Source organism: Diadema antillarum, unplaced genomic scaffold (assembly GCF_040938485.1).
Source record: "Diadema antillarum isolate AM-2024a unplaced genomic scaffold, OU_Dant_1.0 scf00000122, whole genome shotgun sequence".
In the NCBI taxonomy this organism is placed as follows: domain Eukaryota; kingdom Metazoa; phylum Echinodermata; class Echinoidea; order Diadematoida; family Diadematidae; genus Diadema; species Diadema antillarum.
In genome coordinates this window covers 1,600,387-1,627,705 of record NW_027271011.1, presented here as the reverse complement: position 1 = coordinate 1,627,705, position 27,319 = coordinate 1,600,387, and the positions used below count along the sequence as shown (strand labels likewise).

General features: G+C 36.2%; 1 protein-coding gene across 1 annotated transcript; it reads right to left on the bottom strand.

Moving 5' to 3' along the window:
- On the bottom strand, positions 1–27,314 carry LOC139720134 (prostaglandin reductase 1-like). Its single transcript, XM_071631505.1, has 9 exons — positions 27,152–27,314; positions 26,325–26,370; positions 25,686–25,736; positions 24,405–24,572; positions 19,084–19,207; positions 17,409–17,564; positions 2,140–2,245; positions 893–1,011; positions 1–111 (listed from the first exon to the last, which is right to left on the bottom strand). The coding sequence occupies exons 1-9, from the start codon at positions 27,261–27,263 to the stop codon at positions 1–3; spliced, it is 993 nt and encodes a 330-aa protein (XP_071487606.1). The 5' UTR covers positions 27,264–27,314.
- Between the last annotated feature and the right edge of the window lie 5 nt (positions 27,315–27,319).

Here is a 27,319-nt window from a genome sequence, read left to right as displayed (position 1 = left end):
CTAGACCTTTATGATAGCTTTTCCGAGGTTGGATCCTTTGAAGAGACCCATGAAGGCCTTGGGTGTGTTCTCGAAACCTTGAGTCACGTGTTCCCTGTACTTGATCTTCCCCTGAAAAAAAAAACAAAAAAACATCCATGATAAATGTCCGGTTGTTACATATATAACAATGAACTAATAGATATAGATAAAGGTAAGACTGAAAAAGACACACACACATACTCAGGAGGGGGAGAGAGAGAGACAATAGCGTTGCATAGCAAGAATCCTTTATATATCGTTCGCAATACCTTTAAGTACATTTTTTTTTCTTCCACAGAATATAAGATTACATTTAAAAATTGCAGTAATAAACTTGAGTGCACAATATCTGACTATAAGATATGATGAAAATCAGAGGCAATGAACATGCATACTCCTTGATAGGCATTCAGTGTTCAACATAAAGACAGAAGATGATATAACAACATATCATTTTGCTCATGAAAGCATATAACAACCGACAATATTTTACCAAGCAAACTTCTTCTACAAATATTGACTTCTCTGACCGATAATTCCATATTATCTATAGCCCGCAATGATAATCATAGCAATAGTAATGATGATAATGATGATAATATCAATAGTAATAGAAATGATAATACAATAATGATAATAATGATGATGATAATAATAATAATAATAATAATAATGATAATAACAATGATAATGATAATAATAATAATGATAATAAAAGTGATACGGCTAACCCTACTCCAATTTCTTTGCCAGGCAAGTGAGTGATAAAGGAAGTATCATAACTGGGGACGAAACCAAATATTTAACATCTTTTTTTTTTTAATGATTTTCGTTTGATATACCATTGCTTCTTCAATGGATCGTGACCTACCTCGTTCAGCCAGTTGATGAGTGCACCGAGAGCATCTTGGTATTCGTCCTTGTGGTCGTAGATAAAAAAGCCCTGGATTGTGAGCTGTTTTAGAACCGCTATCAACTGGAACGATGGCACTATGGAAAATAAAAATTTTCAATCAGGACATGCCGGAGGTGTTATTGCAAAGATACGACAACAGGTCAAATAGTTCTGGGCCCTGTTGTGTACAAGTTATGATCAAACGCAAGTCAAGGAAATTATACGCAACTTGATTTTCAACCAATCAGAATGGAGCATTTGGGACTTACGTTTGATCTTCTTGACTTGCGTTTGATCGTACTTGACTTTTATGCAAAAGGGCCCTGGTGTGTGGCTGGCCAGTTATGTCCCTGCTAGTGCATGTGCCTGTTCCACTTGTACCCTTTGTACATGTGATTTTTGAAATATATGGGCGGCGGTGGCCATATATACATAGGTGCTTAGAGAGCGATTTAAAGCAGGGAGGTGGGTGTATACCGCCTTCCTGATTTAAGAGGGACTAACATTTCAGTCTATCTTTGTGAAAAAAGAATACCCTATACAGGAGTTATCATGTCAACAGACGAAATGGCAGATGTATTTTTATTCTATGATTATCGCACGCATAGATTAGTATCAACATGCATTATCTATTCACACGAGATTATTTGAGAGAAGGTGACTTGAAAACAGGGAAGTGCAAACCTTTTTCAAAGCCTACATCTTTTAATGCCCATATAGTTCCGCATTATTAGCTTTAAGATATACCTATTTTTATCGAGATAAGATTTTCTGTTTCATCTATTCTTACTCTAAAAGAGAAATCTATGTGAATTCTTTCGATTGTGAGAGTTAAGAAGTATTGTTCTATGTACCCAACGCAAAGACATACGGCCTATCTGTTTATAGACTTGAAAGTGCATGTCAATGATGGCATGTCGTGAGTGACAATACATTGACGAACACCCTTTCTCAATTCACCCAAATTTGATTTGAAGAATATTATATTATGATTCTTATACACCTTTGGGCTGTATTTTGTGGGCAGCTTCGTCAATAGTGAGGAATTGTGAAAATAAGAACCTTGTTTTTACTGTTTGAATTTATTCAGCTCATGTTTATGATTTTGAGTGAGAAGAACATTCTAGATATGTCGAGGAACTCCAGAAAGCTTAGTTCAGTTCTACCCGACAATTTCATCTTTTATTAGTTACATTTCAATAATCACTCCAACTCAGACTGACCTTTGGGCTGATCGGCTAAGTTGTACGAGCTGATGGAGCCACAAACGCATATTCGGCCTTTGACGTTCATGTTGTTCATGACTACGGAAGACAATTCACCTCCGACCTGAAAAGAAATAAGCAAAAAATAAATAAATAAATAAATAAATAAATAATGGTGAGCATGGATAGTTCAGGACTACCCAGGTAACATTTCGACCTTTTCTGAACGTTCTTGAAACGATCCAAGTTCGTTAATAGGACGTTTTGTCAAAAACGTTTTTCAGAACGTCTTTTGTGAAAGGTTTTCGACGTATTTAAAATGTTTCAAATGGACGTTATAAAAACGTTTTTTCAAATGTTTGAAAAAACGTTATAAAGACGTTTTTCAAATGTTTGAAAACCCAAATACAAAACCTTTCAAACTTTTTAAGAACCTGCAGAAAACATTTTGAACGTTATAGACGTCGGAAAACCTTTTTAAGAATATTCAAAACTTGCTGTGGACGTTCAGCAGACGTCCAAAAAACCTTTGAAAGCCGTCTAGAACCTTTAAAAAGTTTTAGAAACGTCTAAAAAGTTGAGTTGAATGTATGCACACAGTTTGAACTTTGTAAAGGAAGGTTCGAGGTTATGTACACGAAATTACACAGTCCATATTAGCGACTACAGTCTGTAGGCCCCTTTATAAGAGCATGATATCATGCACTTACATCAATTATTATTTCCAAAGATTATTATTGTTCCTTCATTAGCCAAGCGCAACCAGACTAAGAAACACAAAATAACGACATGCAGATTTAAAACGAGACAAGGCGTGATATAATAATCATGATACCCATGTAAACACTTGCCCAAATTAAGAACTGTAGGCCCAAGTTCATCAATTACAACTTCCACCTCCCTCGAAAACTGAAAGAAATCTAAGAGTACGCAGGTATCAATCCCATGGCGCCCTTGCAATTTCTCCATTTCATTAAGCCCATCTCAAACATTCAAAGTTAATACTTGGGACTTCCGGTTATTAAAACCAAGACTCACTCAGTAAGAGTTTACGTTAAAAGCATTCAAAAGAAAATAGCAAAGCACAAAGTTTTTCCCATAGATATACAGAAAAATTGATGTATTGACCTTAGTATATTCTTTATCAATGCACTTTCTGATAGGCTGTCGAGTCGCAAATGATCCTTACAACTTTGACTTTTTTTTATAGTTTCCTATGTAGGTTTCTAGGTTCACCGAGTTTTAGGAAGGGACCTTTGGGGTGTTTCATAAAGCTGTTTGTAAAGTTACGAAGGGTTTGCGAACGACTGGTGATCAGTTCTTGAGCTGAATTACTGAAATTCTGATGAGTATAGCACATTAGAACTGATCACCAGTCGTTCGTAAGCCCTTCGTATAACTTTACGAACAGCTTTACGAAACAGGGCCCTGGATACCCATACGGCCTAAAAGAGAAATCAAACAATGAGTTTCAACAAAAGAGAAACCTAAGGCAATTCACGACTGGGTGAACATGACAATGTCGAGAGTTCAACACGAAAATTGCAATGTCATGATTCAATATTTGTGTAGTATTTGTGAATTCATTTTCTCTGTTTTTGATCGCAACGAATCTATACGAGATATGAAACTCGTCACGCTGACGAGTTAGGTGATACGCTTGTGGTCATCAGGTGTCGGTCATCTGTGATCGACAAAGAAAAGAATGTGATATAGGCACCTTGAAGTTATATTGAGCGTGCATGCAAAACCGTTTCTCTAACCACTCGGCCACGGGACATCCCCGGAAATGGTAAGGGAAAAAAGAAATGTATAGATATTACAGGGGGAAAAGTCAATGCCCACTCAACAATCGTGGCCGCGTGAACATGTATTGCATTGCTAGACAGAAATGCGGCCTTGTAACGACTGATGTCGCTATGCCATTTCTGGCAACTTGGGAAAAATACGCGCCGTAGACATAAAGCCTATAATCGGCTGGTTTTGATACCTTGCCTTTAATCACAATTTTCAATGTGATGACGTCATCAAAGTACAAAACAATGACATGGTCTTGAACGACAATTGTTCAAAGTACAACACCTCCGTCGTCGTCATTACATACTATGATCGGTTTGACAAAGTCAGCCTGCAAAATTTTCCAGCAGTCGAAGCAATGTGGTCTCCAACACAAAAAAGAGGGATATGGTGTGTGTCTGTGTGTCTGTGTGTGTGTATAGGTGCGTTTATATACGAACGTGATTTCTACATGGACGAATATGTGATACAAAATTGAAAAAAAAGTAAAATAGCTAAGTATTTTGTTTCGTGATCTTGTGGGGTTCGAACCCGCAACTTCACGTCTCTGAGACGTCGCCTTTAACCACTCGGCCATACGTCTCGGCGAGAAAATATGAGGAACGTAAACTTATGTATGTGAAAGCTGAATCGGGAATCGTTTTGTCCACATTCCATTCTCATTTTCAGTTTTAAACTGCAAAATTGTCAACCTGATGATGAGATTTCAAAAAATAAAATGCATGATTACTGAAGCTTATTGTCTCAGCTACAACATACTTAAGTTTCAGAGGAAATGAAGCAGAATCAGCTGAGATAAAGGTGCTTAAACGTTGTCAAGTCAATGCATGGTTTTAAAAAAGATCCCCTCCCATAGACATAACACGTAAACTTGTCCGATTTTGCGTCTTTACCTTTAATCACAATTTAAAGTATGATGACGTCATTAAATTTCAAAACCATGACATGGACCTGAAAGGCAAATGTTCAAAGTACAACATATCTGAATTTGGGATAATATTGAGCTTAAACAACAGAGATACGAGCAAATGAATGTCAGAAACAGTACCTCAAAAAAATTAATTCCACTTTTTTGATTTCAGATGATGATATGATGACGTCATAATGTAATTATGGAAATATTAATACTTGAAACGTTATTTCCAATTCATATGTTTTTGTAATATGCAATAAAAACATAGGGTAACCAGACGTTTTAAAGAGCTATGGCGAAATAAACAAAGACATGTTTTTCGCTATATTTGCACAAAGACGCGCACACGAAATTTCAACTTTGACGCCAACGCATTCCTTTGTTATAGGTCAAAATTGATCGGAAATCAATGGATATTGTTACTTAATGTATCAGGAATCCAAATCTGTCAAAAAATGTGCATTTTCAGTTTGCTTACGCGCACTACGCGCGAAAATGTGCGGACGGACGCGAACGCGCGAAACGCTTAAAATTGTCTGAAACTTCGAGATTTCCCATTGGTAAGTTGTTTTGAGCCTTTTAAAAGTTTGACGCGCGCGTACGCGCGCGTAATAATGTCTTAGGTAATTAGCATTAAAATGTATGATAGAGCGTGACCTGAACTTAATGTCCGCCGAAAATGATACAGACATGACCTTTAGATATGAAGTTATGATCGATCATGTAACATGGTCCGAAAATCACAAAATGGCGCCTAGATGACGTCATAGATATGTTACTGTCATGAAAACCTTATTGTGGCTAGATTTTGTCATGAGACATGTTCCCTGAAAATGTCATGTTATTCCGTAATGTCATTCTTGAGATATTGATGACACAAAATTGTCCAGAAAGAAAGAAGAACGAGATATGAAACTCGTCACGCTGACGAGTTAGGTGATACGCTTGGGGTCATCAGGTGTCGGTCATCTGTGATCGACAAAGAAAAGAATGTGATATAGGCACCTTGAAGTTATATTGAGCGTGCATGCAAAACCGTTTTTCTAACCAATCGGCCACGGGACATCCCCGGAAATGGTAAGGCAAAAAAGAAATGTATGGATATTACAGGGGGAAAAAGTCAATGCCCACTCAACAATCGTGGCCGCGTGAACATGTATTGCATTGCTAGACGGAAATGCGGCCTTGTAACGACTGATGTCGCTATGCCATTTCTGGCAACTTGGGAAAAATACGCGCCTTAGACATAAAGCCTATAATCGGCTGGTTTTGATACCTTGCCTTTAATCACAATTTTCAGTGTGATGACGTCATCAAAGTACAAAACAATGACATGGTCTTGAAAGACAAATGTTCAAAGTACAACACCTCAGTCGTCGTCATTACATACTATGATCGGTTTGACAAAGTCAACCTGCAAAATGTTGCTGCAGTCGAAGCAATGTGGTCTCCAACACACAAAAAAGAGGGATATGGCGTGTGTCTGTGTGTCTGTGTGTGTGTATAGGTGCGTTTATATACGAACGTGATTTCTACATGGACGAATATGTAATACAAAATTGAAGAAAAAAAGTAAAATAGCTAAGTATTTTGTTTCGTGATCTTGTGGGGTTCGAACCCGCAACCTCACGTCTCTGAGACGTCGCCTTTAACCACTCGGCCATACGTCTCGGCGAGAAAATATGAGGAACGTAAACTTATGTATGTGAAAGCTGAATCGGGAATCGTTTTGTCCACATTCCATTCTCATTTTCAGTTTTAAACTGCAAAATTGTCAACCTGATGATGAGATTTCAAAAAATAAAATGCATGATTACTGCAGCTTATTGTCTCAGCTACAACATACTTAAGTTTCAGAGGAAATGAAGCAAAATCAGCTGAGATAAAGGTGCTTAAACGTTGTCAAGTCAATGCATGGTTTTTAAAAAAATCACCTCCCATAGACATAACACGTAAACTTGTCCGATTTTGCATCTTTACCTTTAATCACAATTTAAGGTATGATGACGTCATCAAATTTCAAAACCATGACTTGGACTTAAAAGGCAAATGTTCAAAGTACAACATATCTGAATTTGGGATAATATTGAGCTTAAACAACAGAGATACGAGCAAATGAATGTCAGAAACAGTACCTCAAAAAAATTAATTCCACTTTTTTGATTTCAGATGATGATATGATGACGTCATAATGTATTTAGGGAAATATTGATACTTGAAACGTTATTTTCAATTCATATGCTTTTGTAATATGCAATAAAAACATAGGGTCACCTGACGTTTTAAAGAGCTATGGCGAAATAAACAAAGACATGTTTTTCGCTATATTTCCACATAGACGCGAACACGAAATTTCAACTTTGACGCCAGCGCATTCCTTTGTTATAGGTCGAAATTGATCGGAAATCAATGGATATTGTTACTTAATGTATCAGGAATCCAAATCTGTCAAAAAATGTGCATTTTCAGTTTGCTTACGCGCACTACGCGCGAAAATGTGCGGACGGACGCGAACGCGCGAAACGCTTAAAATTGTCTGAAACTTCGAGATTTCCCATTGGTAAGTTGTTTTGAGCCTTTTAAAAGTTTGACGCGCGCGTACGCGCGCGTAATAATGTCTTAGGTAATTAGCATTAAAATGTATGATAGAGCGTGACCTGAACTTAATGTCCGCCGAAAATGATACAGACATGACCTTTAGATATGAAGTTATGATCGACCATGTAACATGGTCCGAAAATCACAAAATGGCGCCTAGATGACGTCATAGATATGTTACTGTCATGAAAACCTTATTGTGGCTAGATTTTGTCATGAGACATGTTCCCTGAAAATGTCATGTTATTCCGTAATGTCATTCTTGAGATATTGATGACACAAAATTGTCCAGAAAGAAAGAAGAACGAGACATGAAAACTCGTCACATTGAGGACGAGTTAGGTGATACGCTTGTGGTCATCAGATGACGGTCATCTGTGATCGACAAGAAAAGAATGTGATATAGGCACCTTGAAGTTATATTGAGCGTGCATGTGAAACCGTTTCTTTAACCACTCGGCCACGGGTCATCCACGGAAATGGTAAGACAAAAAAAAAAACAACAATGTATAGATATAACAGGGGGAAAGTCAATGCCCACTCAACTAACGTGGCCGTGTGAACATCTATTGCATTGCTAGACGGAAAAGCGGCCTTGTAACGACTGAGGTCGCTATGCCATTTCTGGCAACTTGGGAAAAATACGTCCCGCAGACATAAAACCTATAATCGGCTGGTTTTGATACCTTGCCTTTAATCACAATTTTCAGTGTGATGACGTCATCAAATTACAAAACAATGACATCGTCTTGAAAGACAGTTCAAAGTACAACACCTCAGTTGTCGTCATTACATACTATGATTGGTTTGACAAAGTCAACCTGCAAAATTTTGCTGCAGTCGAAGCAATGTGGTCTCCAACACACAAAAAAGAGGGATATGGCGTGTGTGTGTGTCTGTGTGTGTGTATAGGTGTGTTTATATACGAACGTGATTTCTACATGGACGAATATGTAATACAAAATTGAAGAAAAAAAAAGTAAAATAGCTAAGTATTTTGTTTCGTGATCTTGTGGGGTTCGAACCCGCAACCTCACGTCTCTGAGACGTCGACTTTATCCACTCGGCCATACGTCTCGACGAGAAAATATGGGGAACGTAAACTTATGTATGTGAAAGATACATGAGGAATCGTTTTGTCCACATTCCATTTTCATTTTCATTTTAAACTGCAAAATTGTCAATCTGATGAGAAGATTTCAAAGAATGAAATGCATGATTACTGCAGCTTATTGTCTCAGCTACAACATACTAAAGTTTCAGAGGAAATGAAGCAAAATCAGCTGAGATAAAGGTGCTTAAACGTTGTTAAGTCAATGCATGGTTTAAAAAAAATCACCTCCCATAGACAATACACGTAAACTTGTCCGATTTTGCGTCTTTACCTTTAATCACAATTTAAGGTATGATGACGTCATCAAATATCAAAAGCATGACATGGACTTAAAAGGTAAATGTTCAAAGTACAACATATCTGAATTTGGGAAAATATTGAGCTTAAACAACAGAGATACGAGCAAATGAATGTCAGAAACAGTACCTTAAAAAAATTAATTCCACTTTTTTGATTTCAGATGACGATATGATGACGTCATAATGTATTTATGGAAATAATGATGCTTGAAACGTTATGTCCAATTTATATGCTTTTGTAATATGCAATAAAAACATAGGGTCACCTGACGTTTTAAAGAGCTATGGCGAAATAAATAAAGACATGTTTTTTCACTATATTTGCACATAGATGCGCATGTGAAATTTCAACTTTGACGCCAGTGCATTGCTTTGTTATTTGTCAGAATCGATCAAAAATCAATGGATATTGTTACTCAAAGTATCAGGAATCCAAATCAGTCAAAAAAAGTGCATTTTCATGTTACTGATACGCTGTGCGCGCGAAAACGCGCGGACGGACGCGCACGCGCAAAATTGTTTGAAACGCTTAAAATTGTCTGAAACTTCGAGATTTCCCATTGGGAAGTCGTTTTGAGCCTTTTAAAATTTTGACGCGCGCAAACGCGCGCGTAATGAAGACCTGGGTAACTAGCATTAAAAAGTAAGATAGAGCGTGACCTGAACTTTATGTCCACCGAAAATGATGCAGAAATGACATCTAGTTATGAAGTTATGATCGATCATGTGACAAGGTCCGAAAATCACAAAATGGCGCCTAAATGACGTCATAGATATGTTACTGTCATGAAAACCTTATTGTGGCTAGATATTGTTATGAGACATGTTGACTGAAAATTTCATGTCATTCCGTAATGTCATTGTTGAGATATTGACGACACAAAATTGTCCAGAAAGAAAGAAGAATAAAAAACGAGACATGAAAACTCGTCACATTGAGGACGAGTTAGGTGATACGCTTGTGGTCATCAGATGACAGTCATCTGTGATCGACAAAGAAAAGAATGTGATATAGGCACCTTGAAGTTATATTGAGCGTGCATGCGAAACCGTTTCTGTAACCACTCGGCCACGGGTCATCCACGGAAATGGTAAGACAAAAAAAAACCCAATGTATAGATATAACAGGGGGAAAGTCAATGCCCACTCAACTATTCGTGGCCGTGTGAACATCTATTGCATTGCTAGACGGAAAAGCGGCCTTGTAACGACTGAGGTCGCTATGCCATTTCTGGCAACTTGGGAAAAATGCGTCCCACAGACATAAAACCTATAATCGGCTGGTTTTGATACCTTGCCTTTAATCACAATTTTCAGTGTAATGACGTCATCAAATTACAAAACAATGACATGGTCTTGAAAGACAATTGTTCAAAGTACAACACCTCCGTCGTCGTCATTACATACTATGATCGGTTTGACAAAGTCAACCTGCAAAATTTTGCTGCAGTCGAAGCAATGTGGTCTCCAACACACAAAAAAGAGGGATATGGCGTGTGTGTGTGTATAGGTGCGTTTATATACGAACGTGATTTCTACATGGACGAATATGTAATTCAAAATTGAAGAAAAAAAACAGTAAAATAGCTAAGTATTTTGTTTCGTGATCTCGTGGGGTTCGAACCCGCAACCTCACGTCGCTGAGACGTCGCCTTTAACTACTCGGCCATACGTCTCGACGAGAAAATATGGGGAACGTTATGGACTTGTAAGACAGTTGTTCAATATATAACACATTCATCCTACGTTGTCAGTTTGCTATTGACATGACGATCTATGACATGAATATGAGGCAGGTATTAGTACCTGTATGAAATTATTATAGGCATGGTTATCAAGTTCCCCTAAAATTTTCTTATAATTGCCCTATTTTTACACACAGTTATGCTATCCCTTTAAACTCGTCACAGTTTAATCAGAATTATTAACATCACACATTAGTACAATATTCAGTTCCATAGCTGATCACGTTTGCTAATTAATTAAGATTAATTGTCTAGAATGTGTCATATGGCCAACCTGTATACACACGTATATACACACACACAATGCTAAATGTATGTATCAAACATCTGTAACACAACTTTGAACTAACTGTAGGAATTATCGCTGCACTTATCATCCATACTTTTTATCACTATCTGAAACTCCACAAAAACCACTAATTGACAAATAATCATCAATACAGAAGACTGACTTAAAGGAACAATGCAAATACCTTTTTTACAATGTATAACTTGTTACATGTATAAATCAGCACAAAGTAACCACGACTACATTGTGTTACTGAATTGATATGAACAAATTTCATTTTGTTACAATATACTACATCAATTTGAAAAGCCCAGCCTGCAAAATTTTGCAGCAGTCGAAGTAATGCAGTCTCCAACGCAAAACAAAGGTATACTGTGTGAGTGTGTGCGTATTAGGTGTGTTTACATGTAAACATGGTTCTACATGGACGATGGTGTAGTACTCCATTGAAGAAAAAAAAAGTAAAAAAAAGAAATAATTATTTTCTTTCGTGCTCTTGTGAGGATCGAACCCGTACGTGTGCTACCTCACGTTTCTGAGACGACGCCTCTAACCACTCGGCCATACGTCTCGACGAGAATATTAGAGGAACGTAAACTTATATACGTGAAAGGTGAATCAGGAATCGTTTCGTCCGCATTCCATTCTCATTTTCAGTTTTAAATTGCAAAATTGTCAACCTCATGAGAAGATTTCAAAGAATAAAATGCATGATTACTGCAGCTTATTGTCTCAGCTACAACATACTAAAGTTTCAGAGGAAATGAAGCAAAATCAGCTGAGATAAAGGTGCTTAAACGTTGTTAAGTCAATGCATGGTTTCTAAAAAAATCACCTCCCATAGACAATACACGTAAACTTGTCCGATTTTGCATCTTTACCTTTAATCACAATTTAAGGTATGATGACGTCATCAAATATCAAAAACATGACATGGACTTAAAAGGCAAATGCTCAAAGTACAACATATCTGAATTTGGGATAATATTGAGCTTAAACAACAGAGATACGAGCAAATGAATGTCAGAAACAGTACCTTAAAAAAATTAATTCCACTTTTTTGATTTCAGATGACGATATGATGACGTCATAATGTAATTATGAAAATAATGATACTTGAAACGTTAGGTCCAATTTATATGCTTTTGTAATATGCAATAAAAACATAGGGTAACCAGGTGTTTTGAAGAGCTATGGCGAAATAAACAAAGACATGTTTTTTCACTATATTTGCACATAGACGCGAAGGCGAAATTTGAACTTTGACGCAAGTGCATTGCTTTGTTATTTGTCAGAATCGATCAGAAATCAATGGATATTGTTACTCAAAGTATCAGGAATCCAAATCAGTCAAAAAAAGTGCATTTTCATGTTACTGACGCGCTGTGCGCGCGAAAACGCGCGGACGGACGCGCACGCGCAAAATTGTTTGAAACGCTTAAAATTGTCTGAAACTTCGAGATTTCCCATTGGAAAGTTGTTTTGAGCCTTTTAAAAGTTTGACGCGCGCTTACGCGTCCTAGATGACGTCCTAGGTAATTAGCATCAGAGAAAGAAAGATAGAGCGTGATCTGACCTTTATGTTCACAAAAAATGATAAAGAAATGACCTTTAGTTATGAAGTTATGATCGATCATGTAACATGGTCCGAAAATCACAAAATGGCGCCTAGATGACGTCATAGATACGTTACTGCCATGAAAACCTTATTGTGGCTAGATATTGTCATGAGACATGTTCCCTGAAAATGTCATGTTATTCCGTAATGTCATTCTTGAGATATTGATGACACAAAATTGTCCAGAAAGAAAGAAGAATAAAAAGAAATAAAGAGAGATTTTGACAATCACAATAGGTGATACGCTGATAGCGTATCACCTAAAAATAAAGAGAGATTTTGACAATCACAATAGGTGATACGCTGATAGCGTATCACCTAATAAAAAGAAATAAAGAGAGATTTTGACAATCACAATAGGTGATACGCTGATAGCGTATCACCTAACGAGACATGAAAACTCGTCACATTGAGGACGAGTTAGGTGATACGCTTGTGGTCATCAGATGACAGTCATCTGTGATCGACAAAGAAAAGAATGTGATATAGGCACCTTGAAGTTATATTGAGCGTGCATGCGAAACCGTTTCTGTAACCACTCGGCCACGGGTCATCCACGGAAATGGTAAGACAGAAAAACAACAACAATGTATAGATATAACGGGGGGAAAGTCAATGCCCACTCAACTAACGCGGCCGTGTGAACATCTATTGCATTGCTAGACGGAAAAGCGGCCTTGTAACGACTGAGGTCGCTATACCATTTCTGGCAACTTGGGAAAAATACGTCCCGCAGACATAAAACCTATAATCGGCTGGTTTCGATACCTTGCCTTTAATCACAATTTTCAGTGTAATGACGTCATCAAATTACAAAACAATGACATGGTCTTGAAAGAAAATTGTTCAAAGTACAACACCTCAGTCGTCGTCATTACATACTATGATCGGTTTGACAAAGTCAACCTGCAAAATTTTGCTGCAGTCGAAGCAATGTGGTCTCCAACACACAAAAAAGAGGGATATGGCGTGTGTGTGTGTCTGTGTGTGTGTATAGGTGCGTTTATATACGAACGTGATTTCTACATGGACGAATATGTAATACAAAATTGAAGAAAAAAAAACAGTAAAGTAGCTAAGTATTTTGTTTCGTGATCTTGTGAGGTTCGAACCCGCAACCTCACGTCTCTGAGACGTCGCCTTTAACCACTCGGCGACACGTCTCGACGGGAAAATATGGGGAACGTTATGGACTTGAAAGACAGTTGTTCAATATATAACACATTCATCATACGTTGTCAGTTTGCTATTGACATGACGATCTATCACATGAATATGAGGGAGGCATTAGTACCTGTATGAAATTATTATAGGCATGGTTATCAAATTGCCCTAAAATATCCTTATAATTGCCTTATTTTTACACACAGTTACGCTATCCCTTTAAACTCGTCACAGTTTAATTAGAATCATTAACATCATACATTAGTACCATATTCAGTTCCATAGCTGATCACGTTTGCTAATCAATTAAGAGTAATTGTCTAGAATGTGTCATATGGCCAACCTGTATACACACGTATATACACACACACAATGCTAAATGTATGTATCAAACATCTGTAACACAGCTTTGAACTAACTATAGGAATTATCGCTGCACTTATCATCCATACTTTTTATCACTATCTGAAACTCCACAAAAACCACTAATTGACAAATAATCATCAATACAGAAGACTGAATACCTTTTTTACAATGTATAGCTTGTTACATGTATAAATCAGCACAAAGTAACCACGACTACATTGTGTTACTGAATTGATATGAACAAATTTCATTTTGTTACAGTATACTGTATCAGTTTGAAAAGCCCAACCTGCAAAACTATAATTTTGCAGCAGACGAAGTAATGCAGTCTCCAACGCAAAACAAAGGTATACTGTGTGAGTGTGTGCGTATAGGTGTGTTTACATGCAAACGTGATTTCTACATGGACGAAGGTGTAGTACTCCATTGAAGAAAAAAAGTTTAAAAAAAATTATTATTTTCTTTCGTGCTCTTGTGAGGATCGAACCCGTACGTGTGCAACCTCACGTTTCTAAGACGACGCCTCTAACCACTCGGCCATACGTCTCGACGAGAAAATTAGAGGAACGTAAGCTTATGTACGTGAAAGATGAATCACGAATCGTTTGGTCCGCATTCCATTCTCATTTTCAGTTTTAAATTGCAAAATTGTCAACCTCATGAGGAGATTTCAAAGAATAAAATGCATGATTACTGCAGCTTATTGTCACATCTACAACATAAATAAGTTTCAGAGGAAATGAAGCAAAATCAGCTGAGATAAAGGTGCTTAAACGTTGTCAAGTCAATGCATGGTTTCTAAAAAAATCACCTCCCATAGACAATACACGTAAACTTGTCCGATTTTGCGTCTTTACCTTTAAACACAATTTAAAGCATGATGACGTCATCAAATTTCAAAACCATGACATGGACTTGAAAGGCAAATGTTCAAAGTACAACATATCTGAATTTGGGATAATATTGAGCTTAAACAACAGAGATACGAGCAAATGAATGTCAGAAACAGTACCTCAAAAAAATTAATTCCACTTTTTTGATTTCAGATGACGATATGATGACGTCATAATGTAATTATGGAAATAATGATACTTGAAACGTCAAGTCCAATTTATATGCTTTTGTAATATGCAATAAAAACATAGGGTCACCTGACGTTTTAAAGAGCTATGGCGAAATAAACAAAGACATGTTTTTTCACTATATTTGCACATAGACGCGCAGGCGAAATTTGAACTTTGACGCAAGTGCATTGCTTTGTTATTTGTAGGAATCGATTAGAAATCAATGGATATTGTTGCTCAAAGTATCAGGAATCCAAATCTGTCAAAAAAAGTGTATTTTCATGTTGCTGACGCGCTGTGCGCGCGAAAATGCGCGGACGGACGCGCACGCGCAAAATTGTTTGAAACGCATAAAATTGTCTGAAACTTCGAGATTTCCCATTGGAAAGTTGTTTTGAGCCTTTTAAAATTTTGACGCGCGCTTACGCGCACTTAATGATGTCCTAGGTAATTAGCATCAAAAGAAGTAAGATAGAACGTGACCTGAACTTTATGTCCACAAAAAATGATACAGAAATGACCTTTAGTTATGAAGTTATGATCGATCATGTAACATGGTCCAAAAATCACAAAATGGCGCCTAGACGACGTCATAGATATGTTACTGTCATGAAAACCTTATTGTGGCTAGATATTGTCATGAGACATGTTCCCTGAAAATGTCATGTTATTCCGTAATGTCATTCTTGAGACATTGATGACACAAAATTGTCCAGAAAGAAAGAAGAATAAAAAGAAATAAAGAGAGATTTTGACAATCACAATAGGTGATACGCTGATAGCGTATCACCTAATAAAAAGAAATAAAGAGAGATTTTGACAATCACAATAGGTGATACGCTGATAGCGTATCACCTAATTATGTGTATGACTGAAATATGCAAGTCATCGTGGTATTTAGGGCGAAGGCAGATTATACGTCCAAGGTCAGATAATAATTATGTGGCAGTTTCTTTGTCAAGAGTACTTTTGACCGGCGTTCCCACCGGTTGCCACGATAAGATTTTGGCATTATAAACAGTCCTGACTGTAAAGAACTGCCACATAGTTGTGGGACAAAAAGAAATCAATTGTATGCATGTTATTGAACCTACATGAAAAATGCTGCGTAATATTGATATTCTGCACTGTATGTTTTATAAGCATGGCGTTCTATACAATTGAAATCTGCACAGTCATCTGCACAAAGCAAACATGAAACGATTCTCAAAGGCACGTCTCGTAAGTACAAGAAATAATGCGTATTCAGAAAACTCAGTGCCACCAGTTAGGCCCTTCAATTCTACATGATATCCCCTACATACTCGCTTAGTACAAAGAAGTCATATCGCAGTGAATGTGAGCTATCCGTAATTGGTTGTGAACTACTAGTATAGGCACTACTCCCTACCAGTAAATGTCTGACTAATCATGAACCACATGATTTTGTTGTTGTTGTCGTCAGTTTTAAAGTAAACATATAATTTGTTGTATATAGATTCAGGATCTTTAAAGGACAAGTCCACCTTCATATAATAAGGATTGAGAGAATGCAACACATCAATGAATGTTTGAGGAAAATTGGACAATCCGTTCAAAAGTTACGAATATTTTAAGTATCTACGCAGTCACTGCTGGAAGAGAAGACTACTACAATGTATGATGTCACATGCGTACAACTATATAAGGAAAATAAAAAGAGAATTTCGCAAAACTTTACTTTTTGAATAAAGTGCACATTTCTTCGACTTGCTACTGACTTATGTTAAGGGTATTATTATTCCCCCCTGCCTTCTGAAAGAGAGAAGTCGAGCGTTCTTTTGTTATGCGAGAAAAAAGGAAATATGTTGAATTTTCTTTATTCTTTCTTTATATCGTTGTACTCATGTGACATCACAAGCTATAGTAGTCTTTTCATCTAGCCGTGACTGAGCAGAAACTTCAAAAATTCATAACTTTTTGACGGATTGTCCGATTTTGCTCAAACTCCCACTGATGTGTTCTGCTAATATTGCAGCATTCACTCAACCCACATGTCTATGAAGGTGAACTTGTCCTTTAACTTTCATTTTGAACCATTACGTGAAACCAAAATATTACTCTGCATCTTCATCTCTTAAACTTCCAAGATCTCACTTAAAGAATTCTTATCCAAACTAGCGTACTGTTTTTGTATTGACTGTTTATTATTTTGTTTCTTTTTTTTATATAATTCTTGATCTGTGAATAGCTTCCCAATGCACTCAACATCTAGCCCGAAGAGTTTTGACACATTATCCCCACTATCATCATCGCGAAGTAGATACCAATATCGACTGAATAACGTGTCACAAGAGCTTACATTGTCAAAGTAACAGTCGACGCCATTTGGCGCGGCTTCCTTGATAGCCTTGTCCAAGTCTTTGATGGTCTTGTAGTTGAGGGTGATGTCATACCCCAGATCTTTCAGATAATTCAGCTTTTCTTGGGACCCTGCGAAGCCGATGACTTTGCAGCCCTGGAAGAGAAGTGACAGAGAATTTAAGACTTTGCAGGACAATTAGGGCGAATTTCGAGTTAACGTTTGAATTCCAGTTTGTTGGAGGATTACACTACAAGTACAGTATCCCATATCCTCAAGCCCTTTATGTGGCGTAGGACTTCGGATAATGATATTATGCACGAGGAATGGCTTTCTGCGCTCGGGACACACAAAGGGGCAAAGAAGACATTCTATCCAGATATAATGGGGTTTTTTTTTTCGAATGAAAATAGAAAACTCAGAGAAGTAGGCCTAGATCAGTGAAACATTGGAAAATTTTGTTCTTGGTATTATATATATACTCAGATTGTACGTGTTTGCATGTCCTTCTTAATGGATGAATTCTATCGGTGCAAAAATATAATATAATTAATAATAATAAAGATAATAATAATAAAAATAATCATAATAATAATCATAATAATGACAATAATTGTGAGAAGAATGAAAACCAAGGAAATTTTTGTGTACACAAACTATGGTGAGATGTTCAACACTTGACCTAAACGTCGCAGAGATTTGTCAGTTTGTCTTACTCTTTAAACTTTATCAGTTCATAATTTTTGTATGAGTGTGTGTGTCTGAATTTTCCTTTAAAAAATTTCACTCATCTAAGCACCACTTCTCTGATTTTTCTGTTTTCATACAAAGCAACACAACATCAGATGGACCTTCCCTTTAAGTTAAAGATATACATTAGAGGCTTCATTTCACCAGTTGCGTGTTGGTTAACTGTTAATATATCTTAATTGGCAACCGATGTATAACCCATAAAGTCCTCAACCACATATCGGTGGTTATTATTATGCTATCATTCATTAATCGTACCATGATGTATTGTCAGTGTATCATCTTGTACGTAAAATTGCCTTTCATTTTAGCCCTGTATTATATATTTAAAAAATGCAGAGTTTTTAAAGAGACTCTTTACCAATACATTTAAGACTGATTCTTGAATTGGCAAATGATTTAAAAATAATCAAGTCTCTCTCTTTCTCTCTCTCTCTCTCTTGCATGAGCAAATTTCTGTAAATCATTTTTCTACTTTTCCTGGGTTTAGTTCATCCCGTTCTATCTAATCTTTCCTCACTATAACATTAACAATATAAAAAAAAAAATCAGAGAAGCAATTTATTTAATAGAACAAAAAATGGTCAATGACGAAAGGAATATAATGATTAGAAATAGTAGCGATCCAATCAATTTCACAATTAATTTGGTATGACCCTCAACGAACATAAACCCTCAGGGCAATTACCCCCAGAGGGCAATTAACCCCCCCCCCCCCCTCTTCCGGCTAAATACTGGTTATGATGTGGTTAGAGTAAAGATTAGTGGTAGGGTTAGGTGTAGGGATAGAGATTGGGTTAGGGTTACGATTAGGTTAAGGTTTAGGATTACGGTCAGGGGAAGGGGAAGGGTCCTGGGTAATTGCCCAGGGGGTAATTGCCCTGCACCCGAAAATGACGTTACGTAATAGGGTGGTGGTTCTGACCATGATCTTGGCGATTTGACCGACTACTGCTCCCACTGCTCCGGCCGCGCCACTGACCACCACCGTCTCCCCCTTTCCCGGTTTCGGCTTGCAGATACCAAGGAACGCCAGGTAAGCAGTTTTCCTGTGACATTGATAGAGATTATAGTTAACGGGCAATAGATTCGTGAACGTTACGTGAAAACTACAATCGGCATTCGCACAATACCACTTGGAACAGGATGAGGCGTGTAAAAAGTCTTCAATGGATCTTTTGGATTCTCAATAGGGAACTAGTTGAACGATTAATGAGTTATACCCTTGACCTGCAAAGAGTAGATTGTTGGTTTAATCCTGCCCATATGCAGTTCTTGCTTTCGTGGACAAGACGATTCACTTATACAGTATGTCCCCCCCCCAAAAAAAAAAAAAAAAAATACAATCGGATTTCCGCATTGATAATTTTCAATATGATTTAACTGTCTGAATGATATTTCAGGTTCTAAAAATATAAAATCTTCCCTATATTTCGCAGAAAACCCCATTCAATTTGGTTAAAAATGGTCACAGAGAAATGTGGATCGTTAGCATGTCATGGGTCTGTTTCTTCCAAGTTCTGCACTTCGATGCTCTTGGAACTGCATGTTAATGTAACACAATGGACAGAACTTGGAGGGAAAGGATTCCTGACATGCTTTACAAAGATCCTCATTTTTCTTTGACCGGTGAAGCAAATCGGATGGCGTTTTTGCAAGATGTGGGTAATAAGTTATAGTTTCATACCCTGAAATTGCTTTTGGGTTTGGTCACGTAGTATCTGTTTGTTTGTTTGTTTTTGCTCTCTTTTTTTTGGGGGGGGGGGCATACGGTATAATATGTCATACTTGTAATAATATTCTTTGCCCAGGTGCATGGGTAGTACCCCAACTAAGGTTCAATAGTTCAATAGTTCAATAGTTCAATAGTTTATTTATTTCCATCATCACAAAGAAAAGAAAAGAAAAAGTTGACATAATCCAAAGTGATACAAATTTTTTTTTCATTTCTCTTACACTCGTCCGATAAAGGATTTTTTTCAATACAATATAAAGTATATTATACACGAATGATGTCGTAAAAAAGAAACAATGCACTTTGTCATGGCAACAAAATAGTAAATAATCACAATGATGGAAAACAGTGTTCCACTAAAAAAGCCACGCTTGTAAAACGTGGAACACTGGAACAAAACAACAACAGCACCAATTTGTTATACCAATAAGACATATTCATTTTAAATTCTTCTATATACTATTGTACATTTTACTCATTGATATAATGATGTTGATACTATGAACAATACTTACTAGGATTTTAGGATGCAAACGTATAAACTATATAACATATCACATTTGTGGCACAGACACTATGGGGCCAGGTGTGCCAGGAAAATTGAACGGAAAGGAAGATATGCAATCGGCCACAAAAAAACATAGCGACGACAATAACAACAACAATAACACAATACACAGAAACAACAGAATTTGAGGAAATGCACTCAGACAGATACTGGACAACGAAGAACGAGGAAAAAGGAGCAGGGAAGAATAGAGAAGGAAAAGGAGAGGGATGGAAAAGGTCTGTGGACACACTACAGAATCTCAAGGAAAAGTGAAACATGACGGGTTTTTTCATTGAACAGAATTAACTGGTATATTTAGAAAACAAATATTTTTTGAGTTTATACTTAAATGTAATTAACTTCACATATTCTTTTAGATCATTATCTAAGCTATTCCAAAATCTGGGTCCGGTATAAACAAATGTATTTTGAGTGTGTACAGTTCTAACTAAGGGAAGATGAAATTCTTTAGATTGTCTAGTGGGATAATTATGTACGTGGCTGTTACGGTGAAATAAAGAATAAAATATTTTGGGTAGATGATTGCAGTTGTAATTAAACAAATTGACCAAGTTGAAACAAATACAACTCTTTTATTTTCAGAATTTTGTGCTCAAGGAAAAGCTTGTCAGTATGTGCTCGGATATGAAGGTTAAAAACGATTCTGAGCGCCATCTTTTGCAGAAGAAAAAGTTTATCTAACAATGTCGAATATGTATTCCCCCAAGCAAGAATTCCGTAATTCAAGTACGGCAATACCAAACTTGAATACAGCGTAATCAAAGCCGAAGAAGGAAGATAATATTTCAATCTATTCATTATGCCTATGTTACGTGCAATTACTTTACAAATATTGTTTATGTGACACTTCCATGATAACTTATTATCAACACAAACACCTAAGAATTTAATAGACGAAACCTCTTCTAGAGGAGTAGTGTCAAATATAACATTACCTGGTAATCTATCTAAAGAATTACTGAAAAACGTATACTTTGTCTTCTCAATATTCAGTGACAATTTATTTGCATATATCCATTGTGAGACATTCTTCAATTCATCATTCACTGTACTAATCAAAGTATTAGGGTCAGGGTGGGAATAAAAAAGATTGGAATCATCCGCGAATAATATGAAAGAGAGTTTATCTGAAGATCTATAAAAATCATTAATGTAAACTATAAATAACAGTGGGCCTAACAAACTTCCTTGCGGAACACCACATTCTATTTTCTTCATAGAAGAATCAAAACTGTTCACATGTACATATTGAAATCTGTCAGATAAATAACTCGTAAACCATTGCAAGGCTTTTCCGCGAATACCATAATGGGATAACTTAGAAAGAAGTATACCGTGATTAATCGTATCAAAAGCCTTTGAGAAGTCCAGGAAGATGCCTATTGTATGCGAAAATGTATCAAGTGCATGTGTAATCTTTTCCACAAAGGTAAGTAAAGCGTGGGTGGTGTTGTGATTTTCTCTGAATCCAAATTGAAAATTCGTAAATATATTACTCATATTGAAAAATTTTACAGTTCGGATATATACTATTCTTTCCAAAATTTTAGAAATTGAAGTTAATAACGATATTGGTCTGTAATTATTGACATCATTTTTCTCCCCTTTCTTATATATAGGTATAATTTTGGCAGTCTTCATTTGACTTGGTACAAGCCCAGTACTAAGTGATAGATTAATAATATATACTAAAGGATCTATTATTTGAAGAATTATATTTTTCAACAAATAATTATCGATTCCATCACAACCTGGGCTTTTCCCTTCTTTCAAATTATTAATAATATCAATAACTTCTTCATTATACGTAGGGTCCAAAAATATAGTTTTAGGATTAGGTATATCTAAAAAATCAAAAAACACTTTATTAGATGAAGGGATACTTTGTGATAAATTTTTCCCAATCAATGCAAAAAAATCATTAAAAATTTCGGCCATACCAGCAGGTACATTGCTTGAGGTATTACCCCATCGTACTTCTGAAATACTAGATGCATCATTAGATGTATTCATAACATCTTTTATTGTTTTCCAAGTATTCTTAATATCATTTTTATATTTCATTATCTGGTTGACATAAAATTTTCTCTTTTGTAAACGCAATAAATTAGTAAGCGTGTTTTTGTAAGTCACATATTTTTGTCTGTTTTTATCCGTAGGGTTACTCCTGTATTTATAAAACAAATTATTTTTTCTATTAATCGATCTTAAAAGTGATTGGGTTATCCACGGGAGTCTTGGAGTTCTTTTATAAGAACTTTTCCTTGTGCAAAACGGAATATGTTCATCAATTTTAGAAGTTATAGTTTTCATAAGATAATCATAACACAAATCAAGATCGGTATTGTTGTATACAAAAAACCAATCAATATCTTTTAAACTATTTTGCAAATTAATAAGATTATTGGCCGTAATCTTACGACGTCTCTGATAATTATTTTGCCCAGGAGATAACTTAATTGGCACTTGTGTAAAGATTGGATAATGATCAGAGATGTCAGATAAAACAATACCAGACTCGGGAATTGGGAGAATATTACAAAAAATATTATCAATCAAAGTGGCAGATCGGTCAGTAACACGGGTCGGCTTAGAAATTAACGGTAATAAAGAAACAGACATTAAGGTTTCTACAAATTCTCGCGAAATATGTTGGGAGTTACATTTCATAAGATCAATATTGAAATCACCCATTAAATATACATGCTTATTTGTAAAGATAGAGTTCTGCATTAAATTTTGTACATACAACAAAAAATCATTCGGATTCGATCCAGGGGGTCTGTAAACAACTCCAATCAGTATGTTTTTCCCATTCGGGTTTACCATTTCAACAAAAAGAGATTCAACTATATCAGTCATGACATTCAATTCTTCGTGGATAGAATATTCAAATTTGTTGGGGATGTATAAACCCACGCCACCACCCATTCTTTCTTTTCTATTTCTGTACACGAAATCAAAGCCGGATATAGAAAATAAATGACTTATATTGGGAGTCAACCATGTTTCGGTCAGACCTATAACAGAACAGTTATTACCAGAGTTTTCTAAAAATGATCGCAACTTATCAAAATTTCTACTTATGCTTCGTATATTCAAATGAGCTAACAAAAGATTGTCATCATCACTATTCATAACATATTGTTTATACTGATTTACAGTCAGATAAACACATGATGAACTTTGCACAGGTATGACAGGGTCCTCTCTGAGAACACCAGTGGCGCTATATTTGATATATGCCAGGTGCCTACAGAGACGTGCTACACTGTACGGATAAGATAAAATGTTTCTTGATCTAACTGAGTCATTCTATACAGGGAATCGCCTTTCAAACGTACTCTTTTCTCAGTTGTGTCTTTCGTCATGCTATTACTAACACCAATCGGCTGGGGGTTCTTTACTTCTGCTACATTAAAGGGGCATTCCAGACGATTTTCATAATTTCACATCATGTAGTACATAAATCAACGGCTCCATGTATAGATTTGTGGAATTTATTGTGGTCCTTGAGCAGAGAAACAATATTCTGAAAAATCTTTAAAAAATTACATCGAACAGCGTTGATGACATATAGGAGCCTCACATATTTTAGGAATGTAGCAGTGTAATTCCATTACAATACCACTTGCTAGACAAGTTCACCTGTGTAGAATGTATGCATGCCATCTTCTTTTGTTCTGCTTCCTTGAGCCCTAACTCATGCATTCTTATGGTGAGGCTGCCATGTCATCATCCTTGTTCATTGCAATTTGTTGTAAATTTTGAAAACATTCTTATTCCTCAACCCAATCACTACAAATTCTGAAACTTTGTACTCGGTATAACTAATTTAAAGTCGTTCAAATGTAGAAGTCTGAAAAAAAATCATTCGGAGGTCTCCTTTAACTAAATCGAAAACTAAGCAGGGAACACGTGCTAAGCAACGAACGCTTACCCTGGCATTCCAAGCGTGCCTAGCGCCAGCGACTTCGGCCATTTTGGATCGGGGTAATCGGCGACGATTGTTACGTCACTTCCTTTAACAACAGACCCGGACGTCCATCCAGCATCAGCCTGGACAATGGAACCGATGGGCACCTTCGGGTCTTTGCTCTTGACCACTCTGACAGAAGATTTAGGGAAGGTAATTGATTTTTTTCTAATGTCTATTATTATCATTACAATTATTGTTATTATTATCATTATTTTTTCTTTCATTATTTATTCATTTGGCATTTCAACACAAAGCACAAACAGAAAATCGCATCACACGACGCCAAGATTGTGGTGATTCTAGATGCATAATACCGCTGGTTGCCAGGGGAGGAAAAAGCAAACTTGACTCCATACGAAGAATAAATCAAATCATATCAAATCAAATCAATCCAAATCACCAAATCACCAGTGTAGTATGCACCCAGAATCAGCTATATCATAACATCGTAACATCATAATATCGTAACATAATATTAAAAAAAAAAAAACCTTTGGTATTTTGTTTTCACGTTTGTGAGTGTAATGATACACGATAAAGTGTAACAATATTATCATGTAAGAGTAAAGTGTTATACAGCTGAGGCACAACCAGTCTCCATAGCGGCATTCCTAGTTTATAGTAATAATTCCATGTAACACGGGCACTTTGTTGTTGGTCTGTTCAAAATTATATCTGTGGATCTTATTTGTCGCCTTTTAATTCATAGGATTTGCAGTTAATATAGGTTTGCCCTGTCTTCGGTATAATATTTGAAATTAAATTTGTAGGCCTATATGATAATAGGCTTATATTCAGTCTGTAAATTTTATGTGTTTCTTAAGTATCCTTAATGGCAACATAAAATGCCTACAGGCAATAGTAAATGTCTTTACTATTGAGCCTTGGAAGGTAAAAACAGAGGTGTTCACTCATGCGCACAGTTTCCATTTTTATTGAACTACCAAGTTGATAGCCAATTGAATTACCTTTCCTATGATATATAATACATCAACTCTTAGCCAAAGTTTATATAAGAAATATAAACTTGAAAAAGTTTTTATTTTTTTGCTGAGTATATGGATATCTATTATATGTATATGTAGGTATATGATATAACATTATACTATATATTATATTACATATTACATAATGTGTTTCATATTATATATTGAATAATGAATATTATATATCATAAATTATACATATAATAAAGACGAGTAGTAGAGGAAAGCAACTAATCTAACAGAACTTAATACGTACTTTGCCACTTGTTCTCCGATCATCAAATCTCCCACTTTGATGGGCAAAATCCTGTCGACAAAAACAGAAAACTTCAATATTTTAAACTTAAAAAAAAAACCGCTTACTGTGTAGAATTTCTTTACACGATTTGTGTATTGCCACATAGAATTCATGTGTATAGTGGATAAGGGATTACAGTTTACAAACACACAGGGATAAACTTGATGCCATTTCGTGACAATAGTATATATAATTGAGACACTTCGGGAAGTGATTAATGAAACGACTTTGGCCAGTATCGTTGGGTTGCACCCGCCAGAAGGAACATTTTGTGTATTTCCTTCAATCTTCGTATTCTCATATAATCGGCATTTAATCCCACTTACGGTTTGGCTTCCATTCTTTTTTTTAGGCGCAACAGACGTACTAAATCAGTTCAATGACTGAAAAAAATCGAGTTGTGTCTGTTTAATTCAATAAAGTGATGAAAAATGCTTGAGAGCAACTTTTAAAAGCCATTTGATTAATCGCGATGCGAACTTAACATGAATATTTTGTTGTTCTATCCCTAATTTACATTTTAGAACTGTTTTCAAGCGGTAAAACTGTTTTATTGTTTCCTCTACACATGGTAAATAACGCCTATAATGGTCTCACCTCATGTAAGGGTCTACAGTAAGGTAGAGTGCCTGAAGCTCCACCTCTGTAATCAAAACATATATAAAAAGATCAATAATAAGTCAGATTCAAAATTAAAACACATACAATTAACTTATACAAGTGTTATATACAAAACAAACATTATGGTATGGTGCAGTGTGACGAATAGAACATGAAGATTTGCTATAACCAATCACTACTACTCTGTTGTTTCGAAATGACACTTATATACCAAGATGAAGTTTTTGTATAAATGATAATTTTTCATTTAGGGCTAAACTAAACTAGAAGAAATGAAAAAGTTTAACATAAGACAATATATCATCTACATGTAATTGAATAAACCTGTGTTCACTAGCAGTTCACTTCATGATTGCAAAAAGGGGGAAATCAAGCCGTATTTCTTTTTTTAAACTTTTGATAGCAATGTCAGGAAAAAATAATGTTCAGGTCTTTGTGTGTTTGGACGTTATCATAATAAGTTTTATGATAGAGAAAAAATGGTTATGTTGCTTTAAAGATCTCGAGTTTCTATTACAGAGCTTTCACGGAATGTGCCGAGACCATGGCAATTTCTAAGTTCTAGCGAAATCTTGTAAAAAGTGATATTTCTGCGTTGGTTTGATGCATGGAAACTGAATAAAACGTTTACAGTAAGAGGACGAAAGTACAGACACTTGAATATCAAAGAAATAAAAAAAGAAAAGGAAGGAGAACAAAAAGGAGGAGGAGGAGAAAGAGGAGGAGAAGCATCGCAGTAACATCAAAGAGAAATAGAACAAAATCCACAATTTCTGCAGTCTTACTACGGCTTCACTACGTACCGCCATCCTGTAATGCCGGGAGGTTATAAGTCACAAGTTTGAAGTTAGATTCAGTCACTTGTCCGGCGAACTCCTTGGCAAGAACAAATTTTTTGGCCGAGGCAGGAGCCATTTTATTAACGTCGGCTGTGTCTGCGGCTGTGTCTGATGCTGTGGCGCAAAATCGTC

Coding starts and splice junctions, on each gene's coding strand:
- LOC139720134 (XM_071631505.1), bottom strand. CDS start 27,263: ATGGCTCCTGCCTCGGCCAAAAAATTTGTTCTTGCCAAGGAGTTCGCC. Junction 26,371..27,151: donor CCCGGCATTACAGGATGGCG/GTACGTAGTGAA, acceptor TTTTGATTACAG/AGGTGGAGCTTCAGGCACTC. Junction 2,246..17,408: donor TCGACTGTTACTTTGACAAT/GTAAGCTCTTGT, acceptor ATTTCTTTTCAG/GTCGGAGGTGAATTGTCTTC.